Below are 19000 nucleotides of genomic sequence, written 5' to 3'. Positions count from 1 at the left end.
GGCTCAAATATTTCTCTGAGGATCCATAGGCAGTAATGAGCAGGGTTGGGATTGGGATTGGAGCCCCAGTGGCCTCACACCACAGTCTGTGTGTTTAACACTATGAAATACTAGCTTTCTCCACCTCACTTGACAAGGATTTACGTGAAAAAGATCATTCTGAATGGGAAAAATGGGAAGTAGGAGGGATTGTATGGTTCAGGCTGCAGAAGGAGAGGTGGGGACAGAGTCCTTGGCCTTTGGAAGGAGTCAGGAGATCTGCAGGCATCTCTCCCTGATGGACTTTAGCCCAAAGCCCAGAATGGACAGATGTCAATGAATGCAACCTGGAAAACCTTTCTTAAATTTCAGCTTCGTCATCTGTAAAACTGAGAGTTGGCCTAAGCACTTTCTCATCTTGTTTTCTCCTTCAACCTGTCTACTATGCCCTGATTATGAGTCAAGAGGCAAAGGAGTGTAGTGGACAGAACTCCTCTCCATTTTTTATGGTGGTGAAGGGATTCGTGTCTCAATTTCTGGTGCTAAGAAGTGTGTACATTCAGGCCTCCTGGGGCAGAGCAGATGCTAAGATATGATGAGATGAAGAAGTGACTTACTGGGTCAAAAAAGCAAAACAAAACCTGGTGGAGAAGAAAAGGGAGAGAAAGGAGGGATATGAAGTGATGGATTTCAGAGTACTACACTGGAAGTCAAGGCAGGAACTCAAGGCAGGAACTGAAGCATAGCCCATGCAGGAGCACTGCTTACTGACTTGCTCCGTACGGCTTGGCCAGTCTGCTTTCTTATAGCAACCAGGACCACCTGTCCAGGGATGGCACCGCCCACAGTGAGCTGGGCCCTCCCACATCAATCACAAATCAAGAAAATTCCCTACAGACTTGCTGTAGCCAATCTGTTGGAGGTATTTTTCTAAATTCAGGTTCCTCTTCCCAGATAACTCTAGCTTGTGTCAGGTTGACAAAAAGCTAACCGGGACAGGGAAGTATCCACCACCCATGAAGATGCTTACAATGAGGTCACCCACGCAGGAGGTAGAGGAAATGGTGCAGGGGGGACCAAGTCATGCTTAAGGAGGACTTAAGCTCTCGGTTCTTAGTCATGCTTTTTTTTTTTTTTTTGAGGGCAATTACCATGTTCCTACACTAGTCTTTCAGGACCGCCTCACCAGTAGTGTCCTAGATCTTGTTGCAACTCTCCAGTGGATCTTAATTATCCATTAAGATAATTAAATGCTTAAACGGCTGCATCCCAGCATTAACATTTGGTCACTTGCAGTTAATGGTGCTGTCAGTGGGAATGTTGTTGCTCCTCAGGGGAACCCTCTAAACATTAAACATTAACCACGAGCAAGAGTCCACTTGCTCACGTGCAGTCTGCATCTGGTGAAGTCGGTTAGAAGCTGCCACTTTAGATGCAGAACTGAAAGCATTTCTCAGGGCTGCTCGTGATGAGACCGTAAGAGTGACCCAGGTACAGAGTCACCTGTCCAGGGAGGTTCCTATAAGGATCTGCAACTGGGAATGTCTGTTCAAAGCAAACACCGGGGTGATCGTCCATGCCATGTTTGTTCCCCTTTCTGGGGGGTCCACGTGCATTGTTGTGAGACTTTCTCTCCTTGTCTTGCAGCTGTCTGTGAAAGTGGCTGTCTCAACGGAGGGAGGTGTGTGGCCCCAAATCGGTGTGCGTGCACATACGGCTTTACTGGACCCCAGTGTGAAAGAGGTAAAGTGATTTTTGAGTGATTTGTATAAAGGCATTCTGGTGACTAACGTGTTACTGGCTTACACTGGCATTGAGTATGTAGCTACTTTCTGAAGTTGGCTGGCTGGGTGTTATGACTTCGGAATTGTCACTGAGGTCTTCAGGAGGCCAAGACAGTGGCTCTGAGTTTGTGTGCTACTCAGCAGTTCTTGGCATCGGGATGTAGTATTCCATAATAAGCTTATATGTAAGAAGGGCAGGCACTGAGATATGAAGAGGACTACTTCCCATAAAGGTGAACTATTGAACTTCACATGACCCTGGTACTGGAGGTACGATTCCCCTCAAGCACACGTCTAGAAAGGGAAACATTTAGAATGAGAAACACACATGAAGAGCCACTGACCCTGGCAGAGTGACAGACTTGGAGTTCACAGTTCACTGCAGGGGCTCCTAGGGTCTGCTAAGAGCATGCTTATGACCATGCACTCAACACAGCCCAGGAAGTGTGGACAACCACCCTCACCTTCGCCTACAAGAAGACCAAAGCTCAGAGACGTCTAGTGATGGCCTTAAGGGCAAAGCAGTATCAATAAGCTTTCATGTGAATCTGGACTTTCTGTTTTCAAATTTAATTCTCGTTGCTGCTATCAATTAAAAGAAAATTTCTGCCTGCTTTATCTAGCTATCAATGCAAATATGATATTTCATTATGCAAGGATATATAATGTTCTTAATGAATGCTGGCTTTGTTAATAATTTTGTCTCTACAGCCATAACCATTTTCTCATCACTTCTAGTTTTAATTTTCCTTATTTTATTATTGTGTTTTAAAACTGGTATTTAAAAAATTATCTGTCTATGGGTTATATATTTTGTGTACACGTATGTGCACACCCATATTATACATGTGGAGGCCAGAATAGGATATTAGTGTCTCCCTCTCTCCTTCTCCACCTTATGTAATGGTGTTGGGTTCTCTCACTGAGCATGAAGCTCACTGTTTTGGATAGATTGACTGGTCCAAGTGTTCCCACCTTTTATATGGCTGCTGGAGATTTGAACTCAGTGATTCTTGCTTGCTTAACAAGTGCTCTTACCTCTAGCCCCATTCTCGGTTATTTAGTGAAGGTTAAAAGGTTTGTGTTATATAAAAAACTGCAATTGAAAATTCCCCAGGAGCTGGGCATGGTAGCACAAGCCTTTAACCCTGGCGCTTAGGAGGCAGAGGTAGGCTGATTTGTGTGAGTTCAAGGCCAGGGTGGTCTACATAACAAGTTCCAGGACAGCCAGTGCTCTATGGAGAAACCCTGTCCCAAAAATAAAAACAAAAGAAAATTCTCCAGAACTTTTCAAAATTACAATGGTCACTTTTTTCCAAAGTTGTATAAAGATCTTGTTCTAAGATAGAAAGCAAATGTTAGGCATTGTGTGGCTGATGTGTGTCACTTAAGCTCTGTAGCCGAGAGAAATGAAGAGCATTGTGGTATGTGAGAAGTTCTCTAGTTTTTTCAAACTTGTCCATGTTGACCTAAATTCAGTTATTTTCTAACAAACTGATGTTTTGATAAGCAACTCTAGGCCAGTTTCTGTGATTGCTGGATAAATGATACAGTATTTCTGTTCTTCAGGCCACCCAGAGTAATGCCCTGTGACGTGTGATTGGCGTGACTACTGTGCTGCATCTTGGCATCCTTTCAGAGTCTTTGTTTAAATAGTTTCCCTTTATAACTTGCACATGTATATCATTGCCCTAGAGCTAATTACACATCCAGTGGCATCCTTAGCAATAAGAGGACAACCTGTAGTAGGTAGTAGCTTCCTGTGGCCTTACTGTTTGCTCAGTGACGATGCTGTATTAAAATTGTTGATGTGTGGTTTGGTGGTGAGTGAAGGGAACTCTTTAACCATTGCTCCTGAGTTTAATTTGTTCTGGAGAACTAATTTAAAAAACAAACATTCTTCTTTGAACAAAGTGGTCAGTAGTTGGCCACAAAGAATAATTGGCACCCATAGTGGGAGGGGCTGATGAGGGCAACCTGAAGCAAGGTGGGCTGCTGATCCATGCCCATGACTACGTCAAAAATTTGATGTTTGCCAAAGATGAAGAAATGGCCTGAATACACGAAGTTACTAAATTCCTAATCAAAACTTGTGTATTTTGTGGTGGAGTCTCCAAGTTTGGGGTGTGTTTAAGTAGACTTCATTTAGGTGTGGAAGGATCTGGCTACAAAGTATTAGTGATTATGGCAGCATTCCAGATACTGGTAGAAGTGGAGGTTGGGGAGAGGAAGTGGACTTTCCCTAGCTTTTACCCTCCATTGTTCTCCCAGGAACACAGCACTGACCTTCAGCAAGGGAAGGGAGACAAGGACGCCTGTTCTCTCACAGGAAGAGGGAGTGCCTTTTGGATTGCAGAATGCATTTTCCTTTCTATACTCTTCATTAATTTGTGCTCTTCTAGAAGTCTGGATTTTAAAGAATGGGGTCCTATGTCCTTTAGTCAATTATGTGTTTGTGATTTCATGAACAGAAGATGAATGTGCAGGACCTATCGCGACAGTCCATGTCAAAGCAGGGACAGCTTCTCTTTGTATTTAATGGAATAACTTCTTAGGTTAGTTGTGTTCTGTTTTCATTGAGATGAGGCATTTTGTGTTTGGAAATGAACTTCTGGGAAGCCTTTATTCCAGCTGTGTTCTCTCTCTCTCTCTCTCTCTCTCTCTCTCTCTCTCTCTCTCTCTTTCTTCTTCCCTTCCTCCCTCCCTCCCCCACTTCTTCTCCCTGCCCTCCTGATAATGGCACCCACTAAATTATAATAAAACTGCAGATTGCCTTTTCCTCCACTGAATGTAGGCTCAAGAGCAACTATGGATTCAATATCCTTAGTGCGTGATGTGCAGTCAATGACCTGTGGATGTGAACTGGGTTAGTCTAACATCTTTAGGAGATCTAGAGATATACCATTGGATATGAACAATATATTCTAGAAGTAAGTCAGTGTTGGTTGCCTGTGTGTGGACAGCTTAGCATTCTTACCAGTTTTATGCCAACCTTGGCTACACAGTGAGTTCAAGACCAGCCTGTACTACCTCAAACCCTGTCTCAAAAAGCATAATAATAAAAATAACATTTACTATTCTTATTAAAGATAAAACGTTAAGGCTGGGAGGGCAGTTTCCCTCTATGTTACAGTTCAGCCAAGTTTCTTTTAAATAATTTGAAAAACCAAAAGAAGGTAGCCTTGACTATTGCTTGGATGTATCTAACACAGGGGTCTGGAATTTTCTCTCATTTTGATTTAAAGGCACAAGTCCACTCTTGGAAAGAGCAAATCTGCTCTGGTTGCTATGTATATTAATGGGCTCCCAAGGACTACACAGACTGAAAGCATGTGCACAGCCTTCTGCATCTGGATGCATTTGTTCTGACAAATCCCTGCTCCCATCTCCATGGCAGTGACAATACTGGAATCTTTACTCACTCCAGAAACACTTTTAGCTGTTAACTGCATATCAGTGAAGTACAGGGAAAGCACTGTTGAAAAACTCACAGTGCGCTCGAGGTAGCATGGAGCCGGCGCTATGGCTGATGGGCCTGTCTCGTGGGGGAGCTTCATGGGTAATGCAGATGGGGAGGGCTTTATTTGTTTTTGTAATAGTGAATAAACCACTAGGCTGCTTGATGTCTTGGTGTTTGAGGAGTCCTGGTCCTCATCACTTAGCTTCTCTTAAGTTATAAAAAATGGTTTTGATTAGATATACATATTAAGCAACCAATAAGTATTACAAAAAGTCAAGAAGGGCAATGACCATAGTGTCTAGTGAGTGGGAAAGATGAGTGCATATGATACAGATTTGTGACAGTCACATAGCTCTGTCTAGATACACCACTTTATCCAAGAAAAAATTTTATTTTTTGAGTGTTTGTTTTTGCAATGTAGCCCAGATTGTCCTTAAATTTGCAATCCTCCTGCCTCAGTACCTGCTCAGTAAGTGCTGAGGTGTGCACATCACCATACATGGTTTAAAATCTGTTTTAAATAAATCCTATGGTGTGTATTTGGGGTTTACAACACAATGTTCCAGTATGCATAGACACAATAACATGACTTTTATAGTAGGGCGGTTCTTTTATCTTCTCATACATTCACTTGTTGGTAATAAGAGCAACAAAAATTTACTTCTTTAACAAAAAACTTAATAGAGTATTATGCTTATTCCAGCATCACTGGCAGTGGCTAGGGTTGTGGAAATGGCCTCACGTCCGTGAGTAAGTGAGTGGGTAGAGAAACTGGCACACCTATGTGTAATAGAACACTAGCTACCTTTGGAATGGGAAACTACCATTTCTCACAGATGATAGGCCTGGAGAACATTGTACTATGTAGAAGAAGCCGTACTCAAAAAATAAAACATTTCGCAGTGCCACTTGTCATGAACACTAATACAAAATCCAAAAGCCAAATATTCAAAAGCAGAAAATAGCGGAAAGCAGCATTACATAGACTGAAGGAGTCTAGGAAGCTGGTGAATGGAGGAGTCTAGAGAGCTGGTGAATGGAGGAGTCTAGGGAGCTGGTGAACGGAGGAGTCTAGGGAGCTGGTGAATGGAGGAGTCTAGTGAGCTGGTGAATGGAGGAGTCTAGGGAGCTGGTGAATGGAGGAGTCTTTTGTGCTTCTTTCCTTGACTCTCCTGGATTGTTGAAATGGAGATGAACTTCTTTTTCTCATTGGGGGTGTTTCCTCTCATGCTTCTGTGTCATTTTTAACTAAAAGGTTGTCACTAAAGATCCCAGTGCTGTAGACCAACTCAGGCCTTCGGGAGTCAGAGCTCTGAATGCTGCAGATGTCCCCCACAAGGTGACAGGCAATAGCTGTATCACTAACATGTTGAAACTTTCTGTGAGCCTCACCTTTGATATTTAATCTAATGGAAAGCAACAATGTGAAGAGACAGAATGCCCCAAGGGTGACCCTGTGACTAAGGTAGTTTTACAAGTGGGCAGTTGGCAGATCATTGAATACACCTGGCTTTCTTAGACTCAGTTCAGAAACTATACCTGTTGACAAAGAAGTTCATGTTTCTGGTTGAGCCACTGTGTGTTCAAAAGGGCACACATGCCCCACAGGACTGGTGATGTCCAATCAGAAATTGCCTGATTTCTATCTCAAACTTACCATGATTCTCTCTCCCACCCTAGGCTAGCTTTTCTGTTGATGTGGGGCATTTTCTGGTCCTTTCCAGATTTCCTAATGTGGGCGAAGCACCCTGCTCTTGCTTTGGCTTGCCTCACCTTCCTTAGGTCTTGTCCCTTTAGCCTTCCCTTTGCAGCCTCTGGGGAAGGATTCCAGCTCACCCATCCAGCCCACAGCTGAAAACGCTTGTTCCTGCTCACTTTTGCCACCAAAATCTGCCAGTTTGGGCACAGTGAAAACCCATCTTTGGAGCCCCCATTCATATAACCACATAAGGCAGTCCCCGGTGCTCTGTGTCCTCCACGGGGCAGGGCCCATGTACATGCATTTGGTAGGAACAATCTTGAAGCCTCGTTGGTGACTTAGCATCATAAAGTGGGCTCCCACCAGTCTCCCCGGAAGTGCCTGGGATAGCCTAGTCCTGTCTCCACCTACTGTGGATGCTTTGCCACTCTTGACATTCACCGAGTGAAGGGACCCTCACATTCCCCTTTGGGAATTCTTCACCGTAGTGTCACATTTGACCTTGACTGTGTCACCTGTTGCTCTTGGTGCTTCACTTGCAACTTTCATCTTTACGTGTTCTTTATTAGCAAAGTAAGAATTTAACATTTAAAACCATCACACACACACACACACACACACACACACACACACACACACACACACGCACAGCAGGTCCCAGAGGAGGATATCAGGTGTCCTGCTCTATCAGTGTCCATCTTGCCCTCGTGAGACAGGATTTCTCACCTGGCCTGGAGCTGTCCTGGCAGCCGGAAAGCCCCAGCAACCCTCCTGTCTTCACCTTCCACACAGTGCTGTGCTTACAGGATCCCCTGCAACTGTACAGCCTCTTATGTGAGATTGAAACTCAGGCCCCTATGTGTGCACAGTAAATGGTCATTGAGCCACCTCTCCGGCCCCAAAGCTAGGAATGCACTACGGCTATAAAGTTTGCAAGCACTATTTCATCCTCAGAGACAATTAGTTTCCAGTTTTAATCTTTCAGTTCTTGTGAACTTGACATTTTGTTACATTTATTTATTTATTGTGTGTGTGTATGTGTGTACATGTTCTTGTACACATGCCACAGCACAAGTGTGGAGGTCACAGGACAACTTTTGGGAGTCCATTTTCTCCACCCACCATGTGGGGCCCAGGGGTCAAATGCAGGAAATAAGGTTTGGCATCAAGTGCTGTCCCCACTTAGAGCCATTTTGCTGGTCCCTTGTGAACTTTTTAAAAGAGAAAACTGGTTATGTAAATGAGTAGCCACATTTAATATGGGGGAACTTCTTAGTCTGGAATGCCCAAAAGTCATAATTTTAATTTTTCTAGTAGCCACATGAAGAAAGAAAGAAAAAGCCAAAATCTACTTTTAAAGTGTATTTAACTTTAACCCAATATGTCTAATTTTAATAGATGGTATTAGAGATTATGTCATATATTCCTTTCTTTTTTCTGTACTAAGTCTTTGAAAAGCAAACCTATGTTTTGCCACATCTCAGTCTGAAGCATCAGATAGGCACATGTGACTTATGGCTGCACTGTTGGGCAGCCCAGCCCAGAGCTTTGCTTCTGGTGTGCACAGCCAACCCTAAGTGAGGTCCTCCCTCCCTCCTGCTGCTTTTTCCTTCAGCCTTTCAGAAAGCAGTGTTTGCATGAAAAACAAAGAAGGGCAGCACTGATATTCAAAATGTGAATGAATCTCCAAGTTAGGACTATGAGCCTCTGATCAGTCTACTTGATCAGGACCATTTACTGGAATTCGGCATGAGTGATGAACAGAGTTATTCGTAGTCATGTCAGATGTAACAACTACAGCAAGTGTTTAATAAAGGCCTTACATTGACCTATGCATGGTGAGGAAACGGGAAGTAACACATGGCTTTTATCATCAGCCTTAAAGTAAATAAATAAATAAACATATATATTTTGCAAAGACAGACTTGCATGAGGTAGACAGCAAGGTATCAGAGATGACAGGAAGTACTGCAGATGGTGGTGGGAAGACAGTGCACAGATATTCAGAGACTCAGTTTGATCTGGGGCAAAAGGAGGACTCCCTACTGGAAGCATCCTTTTATGGGAGTGGAGATGGAGGGAGCATCCTTTTATGGGAGTGGAGATGGAGCCTAAAGGTCATCTGGTCTCATTCCCAAGTAGAGCTGGGTACAGGTCTCTCTGAAATCCCCCCCCACCCCCTGCTCATTGTGGTTCTGCTTGACTTCTGTCCTTTCTATGTATAAATTGGGAGAGGATTAGTCAATTTCTGAAACTGTTTCAGCTCTATCTTATGGATTGCAGTCTAGAGACACTTACCAGGTTTATATGCTCAGTCGGGAGTACTATAGAATGCTTGGTGCTTATGTTCCCTGGCAGTCATGGTCTCTAGGGAGTCCATCTTTGGGGTTTATGAATGTATATTGGATAAACATCTAGAGCTTTATGGTCCACCTGATGCACCAAAGTACTTTTTGTAGAACATTAGTCCCAAGAGGGGTCCATGAAAAGCAGTTTCTATGGTCAATATAATTTTGGAAATCCTATACTACATCCTTATTCTTTGAGAGGCACTAGAAGTATTACAATATGAACTCCTGGGCAAAACAAAATATGTTGACTTAGTTTGGGTTAAAAAGTAGATATTTTCAAATCCATCCATCCAGACTCATCCTCTTTCTCTCCCTTGGCGTCTTTGATCTCCTTATCCTGAAGCTCTGGATTCTGATTATATTGACGGAGGTCACTTCGAGTGCCCATGGCAATGGCTTCACCATCTGCTTCTTACATTGTCTCCACTGAGCAGAGGTGGCCATCTAAACACCTGGGCAGTTTTGGAGGAAGAGCCTCATTGTACAGACACTCATTCTTTGAGAGGGTTAACTGACCATAAATTTACATGTGTGTCTAACAGCCATGGCCTTGTCTCTCCTTCAGCTGACCCCATCAGTCTCCAGGTGTCTCCACCGGAATCAGCACCTCTGGCCTTCCACACCCTGCACACATTTCAGTTTGTTGGCTAATGCATCTATTAAACTTTTGGTCTTTGGTGTTCACTTTAAGGATTGCATTAACCCATTTCAGCCTTTTTAGTCCTATAATGACTTCTTAGTTTTCTTGAATTTGGTAAAATTCAAGATTAAATTTAGTTTGTGTGGCCAAGACTCTGTGTTAGAGGATATATGCTGATGATGTCTTTAAATGATGTTTGCTAATAGCTAAGGAATGAGTTTATTCACCCTCTTAAAAAACTAGTATTTTTTAAATGCAAGATCTGGGAATTGCAGAAGTTGCTATAGTTTTAAGGCTAATAAAATACTGGCTTACATGTGGTGTCTCAGCCACACTTTGGTACTCCCCATAAAAGACAAAAGCCTATACCTGAGGTTCCTCCTTTCTCATCAAATAGCAAGTCTAGCACAGCCAAGCAAGTGGACTTTATTAAGTAGCAGGTGATTCACATAATCTAACTGTGGAATATTGAGGCAGGTGAGAAGTACCAGTAAATATCAACCATATTTTTGATACAACATCCTGAGATGAGAATTCTGAACATGAGATTAACAAATACCTTACACCCCTATGGACATGACTGTAGATGCCTGTCATTGGTCTGTGTTGGGGGGAGGTTCTGTGGAGGAAGTGAATGAATGGAGCATTCACTAGCTTTCCCGCCATGTTTCCTCAGCAACAACCCTTGCTCTAAACTGTTTCGGAACTTTAAAAGTAGACAATAGATTGGGATATTTGTTTCCTCAGGAAATGAAAATATTCTAAGGACTCAATTTATAAAACAGGACAATGTCTGTTTCTGTGCGGGAAGCTGTTGCCCCTGCCTGCTGGTCCCACAGAGGCCCCGTGGACCTCTGCTATTTCAGGACACCGAACCAGGCTTCAAGTGAAGGCTGGCAAGTCAGGGTCACATTTATTCAAGGGGAAGGTGTTTTTATAAGTACGCACTTGCTTTTGAGGAATCAGTTCTTTCCTCAAGTCACAGTGGAATGCTCACACTTTCTCAGGATCCCATCCTCTAAACCAGTCTCATGAATTTCAGACCAAAGCAACGCAGGATCCCTCGACAGTAAGTTTTGATCCAGTTGTTACTTATGTGACTTACAAACTTCACGTATAAAGAGGCAAGTATTTTGTAACTTTCTCTAGTGTGGGGAGAATAGGAGCCAAGACACACACAGCATTGTAATGACACATTGTAAGGACAGCGTGCAGGAAAACTGACTTGTCCTCCTTGAGGAAGACAGTCTTTAAACACCACAGAAAATTCTTTAAGATATTATTTTTAGAGCTCAGAACCTGGAGTAGGATAGGTGCTGGCCCTTTGGACCTTGCTTAGCCCCGCTTCCTTCCTGTCATGTTTCCTCTTGCCAAGCAGGACAAGTTCTCACAAAGCCTGTGGAAGGCAGCAACGCAAAGACGTCATGGCCCCCTCTCGAGCCACTGGATGTGGGCTCTCCTCAAGACTTCGGGGTTGTTGTTCTTTACCTTTTATGAATGAGAGGAAATAATAGGGAAATCATTCCCAGAACTGCATTTTATCCCAAAGGAGCCCCTATTCCAATTTAATGTTGTATGACAATCATTTTAATGTTACCATAAAAATGCAAATATAGGAGATGTAGTTTTTCTTAACTGCTTTACCATTCCTGGAATACTTGGGTAAGAGCCCAGGCCCCGGAGAGAAATTCTTCCATTTGCTGGCCTTGGGCAACTAACTGCCCGTGTTCCAGTACTTTTACTTCCCTGATCTGTACGATGGGTGTAGTGAGAGGACTTGCCTAGTGAAATTGCTGAGATGATTCAATGAAGGAATTCAGAAAGCACTTAACACGGGGCTTGACGACGCGTTCCTGGCCACTGGCGTTCTCACTCTCCTCTAAGTGAAGGTCATCTTGCCTGGATGTTGTCTCTTCACAAATGTCCTCACGAAAGGGTCTGTACCAATGAATTTAGACCCATCTTTAGAGGCTCCGCAGTGATCACCCCTCCTCTCATTTGGAAGTTTTGTTATTTTATTTGAACAGTATAGTTCTTTTGGATCTATTCACAGGCAGCCAATAGTCCTCTTGACTATGATACCAACCATATGCATTTCCTGAACACACCCAGCTATCCATGCAGTTGTTACACAGACTGATACTACAGTAGGGCAAAATGCAAAAGATGGAGGGGAAAGAGGTTAGGAAAATCCTCAATAAAATGAAATGCCGATCATGGCTGAGAAGTGTTGGCTGTCTACCGTTAGATAAAGTTTATGAGAGGTTTTACTACTCTTATTGACACATACAGCCAAACTGAATGCAACCCTTCCGCTTCACAAAAACCAGCAGCAAAATATGAGATTCTTCGGAGCCCTGTGTCTGTTTCTATGCTCATGGTTGCGACACAGCTGAGAAAAGCAACTTAGAAAGTAGAGTTGATTTGACTTGTAGTTTAAGAAAGGATACAGTCCACCAGGGCAAGCATGGCGGCAGGAATTGGAGGTGGCTGGTCACATTGTATCCACAGTCATGAAGCAGAGAGTAGACGGGAAGAAGGGCTGATAAACAAACCCTGAGTCCCACCAGAAGTGACTCACTTCCTCCAAAGAGGCCCCAACTCCTAAAGGTTCCACAACCCTCCCCAAAACAGCGCCACCAACTGGGGACCAAGGTCACACAGGAGAGATTCTGGGGAATGTTTCACATTCCAACAACAGCTGTGCCACCCTTACAAATGTGGCATTCTAAAAGTCAACTGCAAAGCATCCACAACAGCTGCACAGAGTTCATACGCAGTTTTCAGTGGGGGTGATACCTTGAGTGTACAAAGAGCACCGTCAGGTTGGTTGGGAGTGAGAAAGGTTTCCAGGCACGGCACCAGAAGCCACTCTTTTTTATTTCAAAGCAATACAAATGTTGGTTCTGGAAGACTCAAGCTTGGGAAACCAAAATACTGGAGTAATTTAAACCCACAACTTTCACATCGTCTTTGCTAGTGTTAGGTTCTGCGAAGCTCAGCCTGAACAAAAAGGCATCTTAGTGCTGGAGAGACGACTCAGCAGTTAAGATGGCATACTGCTCTTCGCGGAGGACCCCTGTTCTAGTCCCACCACCCACATCAGGTGGCAACTCACAGCCACCACCTCCAAGGGGTTCAGCACCTCTGGCCTCCACAGGAACCTGCTCTCACATGCACACCCCACTCACATGCACACCCCACTCACATGCACACCCCACTCACATGCACACACCACTCACATGCACACACCACTCACATGCACATACCACTCATTTTAAGGCATCTTAAGCGGAAAGGAAGTTGTTATGGGGGGGGGGGAGATGTAAACTTATTTGTGATGTATTGGTGAGAGAGGATGTGTCTGCAATAGTAGATGTAATACAATTGCCCCATCTCCTAAACAGGTGTCCTCATGGCAGAACATGCACAGAAGGACCTGAATGCATCATGTTAAGATACAGGCACTGGTACCATAGTCTGGACATAGTAAGGAGTCCTGTATAATGAATTTTTTCCTTCAGTACATTAATAGCCTAAGTCTCAGATTGCAGACATTAAAAATGCCACAATGAGCCTGAAATACTGACTCTGAGAAGGTGACAGAGTTCTTAGCAATTTTCTTTGAAATCAGAGGGATCTTGATAATTTTGTTACTTGTATTGCTCTTTCTCTAATTCTTGTGCTTATGCAGATCTGAGCTTTTCCTTGGAACCATCATTAAGTTGGAATCTGGGTGACCTAAAAACAAGGACACCATGGAAGTGAATTGTTAGGCACCACATATTCTGAGACAACGCATGCTTTTGGGTAGATGCCTGCAGAATTATCCCTTGGGAACGCCTTTGGATGTCACAACAGCAGTTCTGCCCTCCATAAATCATTTGCTATTTGGACGAGTCATGGCTGCCTCCTCAGTCACTAGATACATTTGTAATAGTTTATGTGAGGAATAACAACAGCCACCTAGCAACATACTGTTTGGTCACGCACGTCATGTTTAAGAATGCCACATGTGGTTTTGTGGGCTTTAGAAGGACAAGTTCTTACTGTTTCTAAAAGATATTGAAAATTAAACAGCGGATAATGACCCCATTGTTTACAAGAGGAGAAGCCAGGCTTCACCGAGTGGCTTATATAGGAATGAACTAGGGGCTTGCTAGTTTGTTAGTGTGGTTCTATTCCACGAGGAGGGACCGTCTGTCTTGTTCACTGCCTATTTCAGTGTCTAGCATCCAGTAGCTCAGGAAGCACTTGTTACAATTTTTGTGAGTGAATTAAGAAATGATTGATCTACCCTCTGTCCCTTGTAGGTAGGGTTCTTTTAGGCTTTAGGTTAGTATAAAAAATAACGGGTTTTGTCATGTCATATATATATATATATATATATATATATATATATATATATATATATATATATATATATTGAAGATCCTCTAATTTTTGAAACCATGAACAGTGTCAAACACAGCCAGTGAATTAATTCTTGGAAAGTGTTCGCGTCTACCTACATGAAGCCTACTTTACGTGGTCCTTCCATCTGTAGTGCGTATAGATCCCTACTTCATCCAGTCCCAGGAGTTGATCCTATTTTATAGCCAAGAGAAACAGGCTGGAGGGAACCCCAGAAACCAACCCCAAAGTTTGTGTGTGTGTGGGTTTAGAAGTGAGGTCTGTGGCTTCAAACATAGCCCAATTGCCAGTGGGATATTCACCCACCCCTCAGCACCTGTGGCCAGCCCTCTCATTCATTAGCTAGTTTTAATGAACCCTTTGGTGTTAACTGTCTTTATTCCTTCCTTTCAGTCCACACCTCTTTGATTTTAGATTGACATTTTGTCATTTCTGTCCTGTGTCTCTTAGTCTTTAGATCAGTGTTTAAAATTCTCAATTTTATATGACTAGGAAATTTTGGATTGAGTTTATTGGGAGAGGTTGTCTTTAGTTGTAAGGGGCTGTTGTATGGTAGGCACTCCGGCTGAGGCTGCGGTGAATATAGTTTTCATTAAAATATAAGAGGTGTGAGACCTGATGGAAATCAAGCTATGGTTTAAGTAGGAAGAAAATGTGGTCCTGGTTGAGATATCGTGTGTGTGTGTGTGTGTGTGTGTGTGTGTGTGTGTGTGTGTTCATGTACATGATGCGTGTGTGGAGGTCAGAGGAGAACATTCAGGTGTGTGGAGGTCAGAGGAGAACATTCAGGAGTCAGTTCTCTCTTCCCACTGTGTGGTTTCTGGGGATCAAACTCAGGTCATCAGGCTTGGCAGCAGACACCCTTACCCACTAAGCCACTTCGCTGGCCTCTTACGGGTATGAAGCGAGAACAGGGTGTTGAAACGAGGAGCCAGGGAAAGGCTGAGAATCAGCTTTCTTTCTCTCTTGTGATCAGTTTGGTTTGTTTCTCAGGAGATTTGGACTTTCTTTTTCGTGGAAACAACTGAGAATTTAAAGCTGGAAGTCTCCGTGGGAACAAAGATTTGGGGCTGTCTTATCACATAACTAGAAAATGCCTTACACCCAGTACGTGTTCAATTCGTGTTGAAAGCATGGATCTGTTCTGTTCCCACTTTATTCTGTGGTTCACAGTGGAGTGTGTGAGTGGCCGCGTGGCTGTTAACAGCCCAACAACGTAAAACTCTCAGTAAGTGTTTGCCTTGCTGTACATTGTGTATGTTTCCAGCCACTCTCCCTGTGGGGTGCTTGCCTCTCCTTCCACTCGCTGTGTGTGAGTATGAAGTTGCCTTAGTTTATCTAACAGGATGGTCACTGGAGCTAATCTGTGGCTGAAAAGAGGGGGCTGAGAATGACAGGAATTCAGTGTGCTCCTTTGGGTAGCCTAGAGTGACATGATTAGTATGCTGCCAATGCTCTTCCCCTGAGAAACATTTGGTCACAAAAAGATCTGACTTCAGAAAGAAACTCAGATTCGGGTGTGTGGTGTTTGGCACAGTCTCGAATCACTGGGACAGCCTAATGTACATCTGGTATCCTTTTTCCCATGCTTTATTTGGGGTGTGCAGCAAGACACACTTCCTGCCTGTGGGGTTATCTACATCCATAGACTGAGTCTTACTTTGCCAAGGCACACAGAGAAGGCAGCATGCAGAGTGCACAGGCCAGTGTAGGGACTGGACAGAAACACCTTTGAAATGGGCACAGGATTATATAAGGCAGGTTTCCTAGGGCAGTGGAAATTGGGGTGCTTGATTGAAGGCTAACAGGCAGTGGTTGTGTTCTGTTTCTGGGGCTAGGAAGTAGCAAACATCATGAAAGATGACTTTCAGTTATCACAACTGTTAGATTGTCAGAAGCCAAGACTATGTATGTTCTTTCAGCCATGATGTGTACATAGGCTGTACATTCTTTGATGGTGTCAAAGTGTGGGTAGGTGCCTGAGGAGCAAGTGGAAAAATCAGAGTAAAAAGAAAGAAAACTAAGATGTTGGGTGAGAAGTAAAAAGAGGCGTGTGGGAATTTTAAGCTTTTGCTTTTAGCTTCAGTAACTTCAGAGGAAGAAGACTGGACAAGCGTTGGCATTCCCTCCAATCACCCTCTCTATAGAGCCGTCCACACTGGATTCTTCTTTATGCTGTAATAACAGTATTGAACACAGCACAGGCAGTTCTTTAAAGCAATGCAAATGGTTAGTATACCTTACATACACACAGCAAGAGTTCTCGCCCAAAGCATTGCGCAGGACCTACAGGGCAGGCCCACAGCTGCCCAGGAACAATGGAGAAGCTGTTCCTCAATGCATCACAATTCCGTCCTTTACATGGCTGTCTGGATTCCTTCCCTCTGTTATCTTTCAATAACTTATTCCATTTTAGAATAATAATTGCCTTTATACAGAGCTTTCTGAGCTTAGAAGTTATTTTTAAAATAGACTCCCTCTTAACTCATAAAGTTAATATTGATGACAGCGCTATAAGACATGATGGTTCTGAAAAGTCATCTACCCTGATATACTGAGAATAGTTGAAGCTTGGGCACACTCACCAGTTAACAGCTTGTCTTAGGACAAGCAGCCTGGAGGAGCCAAGCTTTAATTTGCTTTTCCCACCTTGAGACTGTGAAGAGATGGGCACTGTGCTCGGTTCTTTCTCAGATCAGTGTGGGTTGCGGTGAGACTTACAGAGTAACGAAAGATCTCCACATTGACGTGAATGCTTTTCGGAAGTATTCTGACCATTGTTGTTCATCATCTTGGTGGGTTCCACGTGCCTTTGGATTTCAGAAGACTGGCTTTGGAGGACTTGAGACTTTGTCAAGTATTAAAATGAAGCATGCCAAATTTCTCCCTGGTTTATCTGTAAATACATGTACAGCTGTATTTGAAATCACAGCAACGAAAGGAAAATATTATAGTCATTAAAACCAAGCAGCAGCCTAATAAGAATCATATAGCTGTCTAGCTTCATAGAGTGACTCCTAAATTCAATTGATGCAGCATTAGCAATGACCAATGATGAGTGTGTAAAGAATTTTCTCTTCTCTTCCATCACCATGACACAGAGCCCTCCTCCCTGACAGTCTTGGCTCTCTCAATGTGCTTTTCCTTCCTGTCTCCCCTACAAAGCCACAGTCCCCTGCTGGTACCAGATCCTTGAAAGCGTCTTGGAGTTTTACTGTGCTAGAGATGCATTTTCCGAGTTCACATAGTTAACTTCAAGATAAGTCACAGAACACACTTTGGAGAGTGAGCACCCATGAATGGGGCAGTGTCAGAGGGGGAGTCAGGGTCTCCTCCAGAGTCCAGTTCACAGTACTGCCCTGTGGCCCCCAGATAACATCACCAGTAAAGGTACCTAACAGTTCAGCCGTTTTCCTTTCTGCACAGACACGGATGTAGAATACTTTCAGTTTTTTTTTTTTTTTTTTTTTTTTTTTTACCACGGAGACACAGTTATCCTTTCTACTTCTCCGTTTTAATGAAAAACTTAAAAATGAATTTGAAAGATTTTCCAACCGCAAGGTTGGACTTTTAAGTATTTTCTCCTTCTGAAATTTTGGAATAACGGCCCCCTCATGATTGCTTAGACTCACCTCCTGGACTCCAGTCTTTAAGATCTTGTAAACAGCATGCCCCAGAATTGCGTGTTGGTGGGAAGAGGCGTTACTTTGGTAACAAGTACATAGGAACAGCCTAATTTCCTTTGAATTGTTAAGCTGCGCATCAATCCGTGCCAGCTGAAGACTGCTTTTACAATAAGATGTGTTAAGTGTACCGATGTTACCAGTATGTTCCCCGTGGGAAGGAGCCAAGCAGGACGTCTCCTCTTCCCTGGCCAGCTTACTTCCTTGGCCATATCAACTCATGTGCTATGGAGAGTTACCAGCACATGAAATATGAAGGTGGAAATAGCACCGTTGACTAGAGGGGTAATGAGAATTCTCAGGGCCACTTAACTCTGAGAAAGCACAAGCTTTGTTTATTTAAGAGGCTGGTCTGCAAGTTTCTGTATTCCTTACTGTGAAAATGCCACAGTATATGACAACGGAGAAAACTGGAAGAGGAAAATGATAAATGGAGTGGACCAGCAAAGAGCGGCAGGAGCTGTTTAAACGCCCACCTCCTTGGAGTTAATCAGTGGTTCATAAACTTAAAATGCCTTTTTGTTTTGGGAACCAAATTTCAGACTCAAGTTACACAAGAGAAAATGTTATTTGGCTTGAGAACGGAAGGAACTCGGTTCACATGAATTCGTAGGCAGATTCTTTTATCATGGGGGAATTGCAATTAGGGATTCGGGATCTTGAGAACATGATTGTGACCTAGTTATTCCTGTACTTGGAGTACTCATAGGAGGTATTGGCGAGGATTGAAAATAATGAATTAAGAGTTTCCAGCTGGGATGTGATGAAAGCATTCTGGGAGTCTCCGTGTCTTGGCCAGACTGCATGGGTTATAACTTGGAGGGACCCAAACTAGCGGGAGTATATGACAGATTTATGGCCCAATTGATGCTGGGCATCAGAATAAAAAGAAGGCTGAGGCTTAAACTGCCTTGAGAACTCTGACTTCTGGAAGATCTGCCATTGGGTAGCTGAAGAGGAAAAAGGTGATTTCTTTCTGTGATGGGGATAC

General features: G+C 43.4%; 1 protein-coding gene across 1 annotated transcript in view; it reads left to right on the top strand.

The window, feature by feature from the left end:
• The window catches only part of Fbn1 (fibrillin 1), a 215568-nt gene that overhangs the window by 42509 nt on the left and 154059 nt on the right, over nucleotides 1-19000 (top strand). Inside the window, exon 5 of the mRNA XM_059261299.1 lies at nucleotides 1627-1722. Within this exon, the coding sequence (XP_059117282.1) occupies nucleotides 1627-1722 (96 nt within the window). The remainder of the gene's footprint in view (nucleotides 1-1626; nucleotides 1723-19000) is intronic.

The sequence above is a fragment of the Peromyscus eremicus genome, chromosome 4 (assembly GCF_949786415.1).
Source record: "Peromyscus eremicus chromosome 4, PerEre_H2_v1, whole genome shotgun sequence".
Taxonomy (NCBI): Eukaryota; Metazoa; Chordata; class Mammalia; order Rodentia; family Cricetidae; genus Peromyscus; species Peromyscus eremicus.
This window is presented reverse-complemented; position numbering and strand designations above follow the sequence as displayed.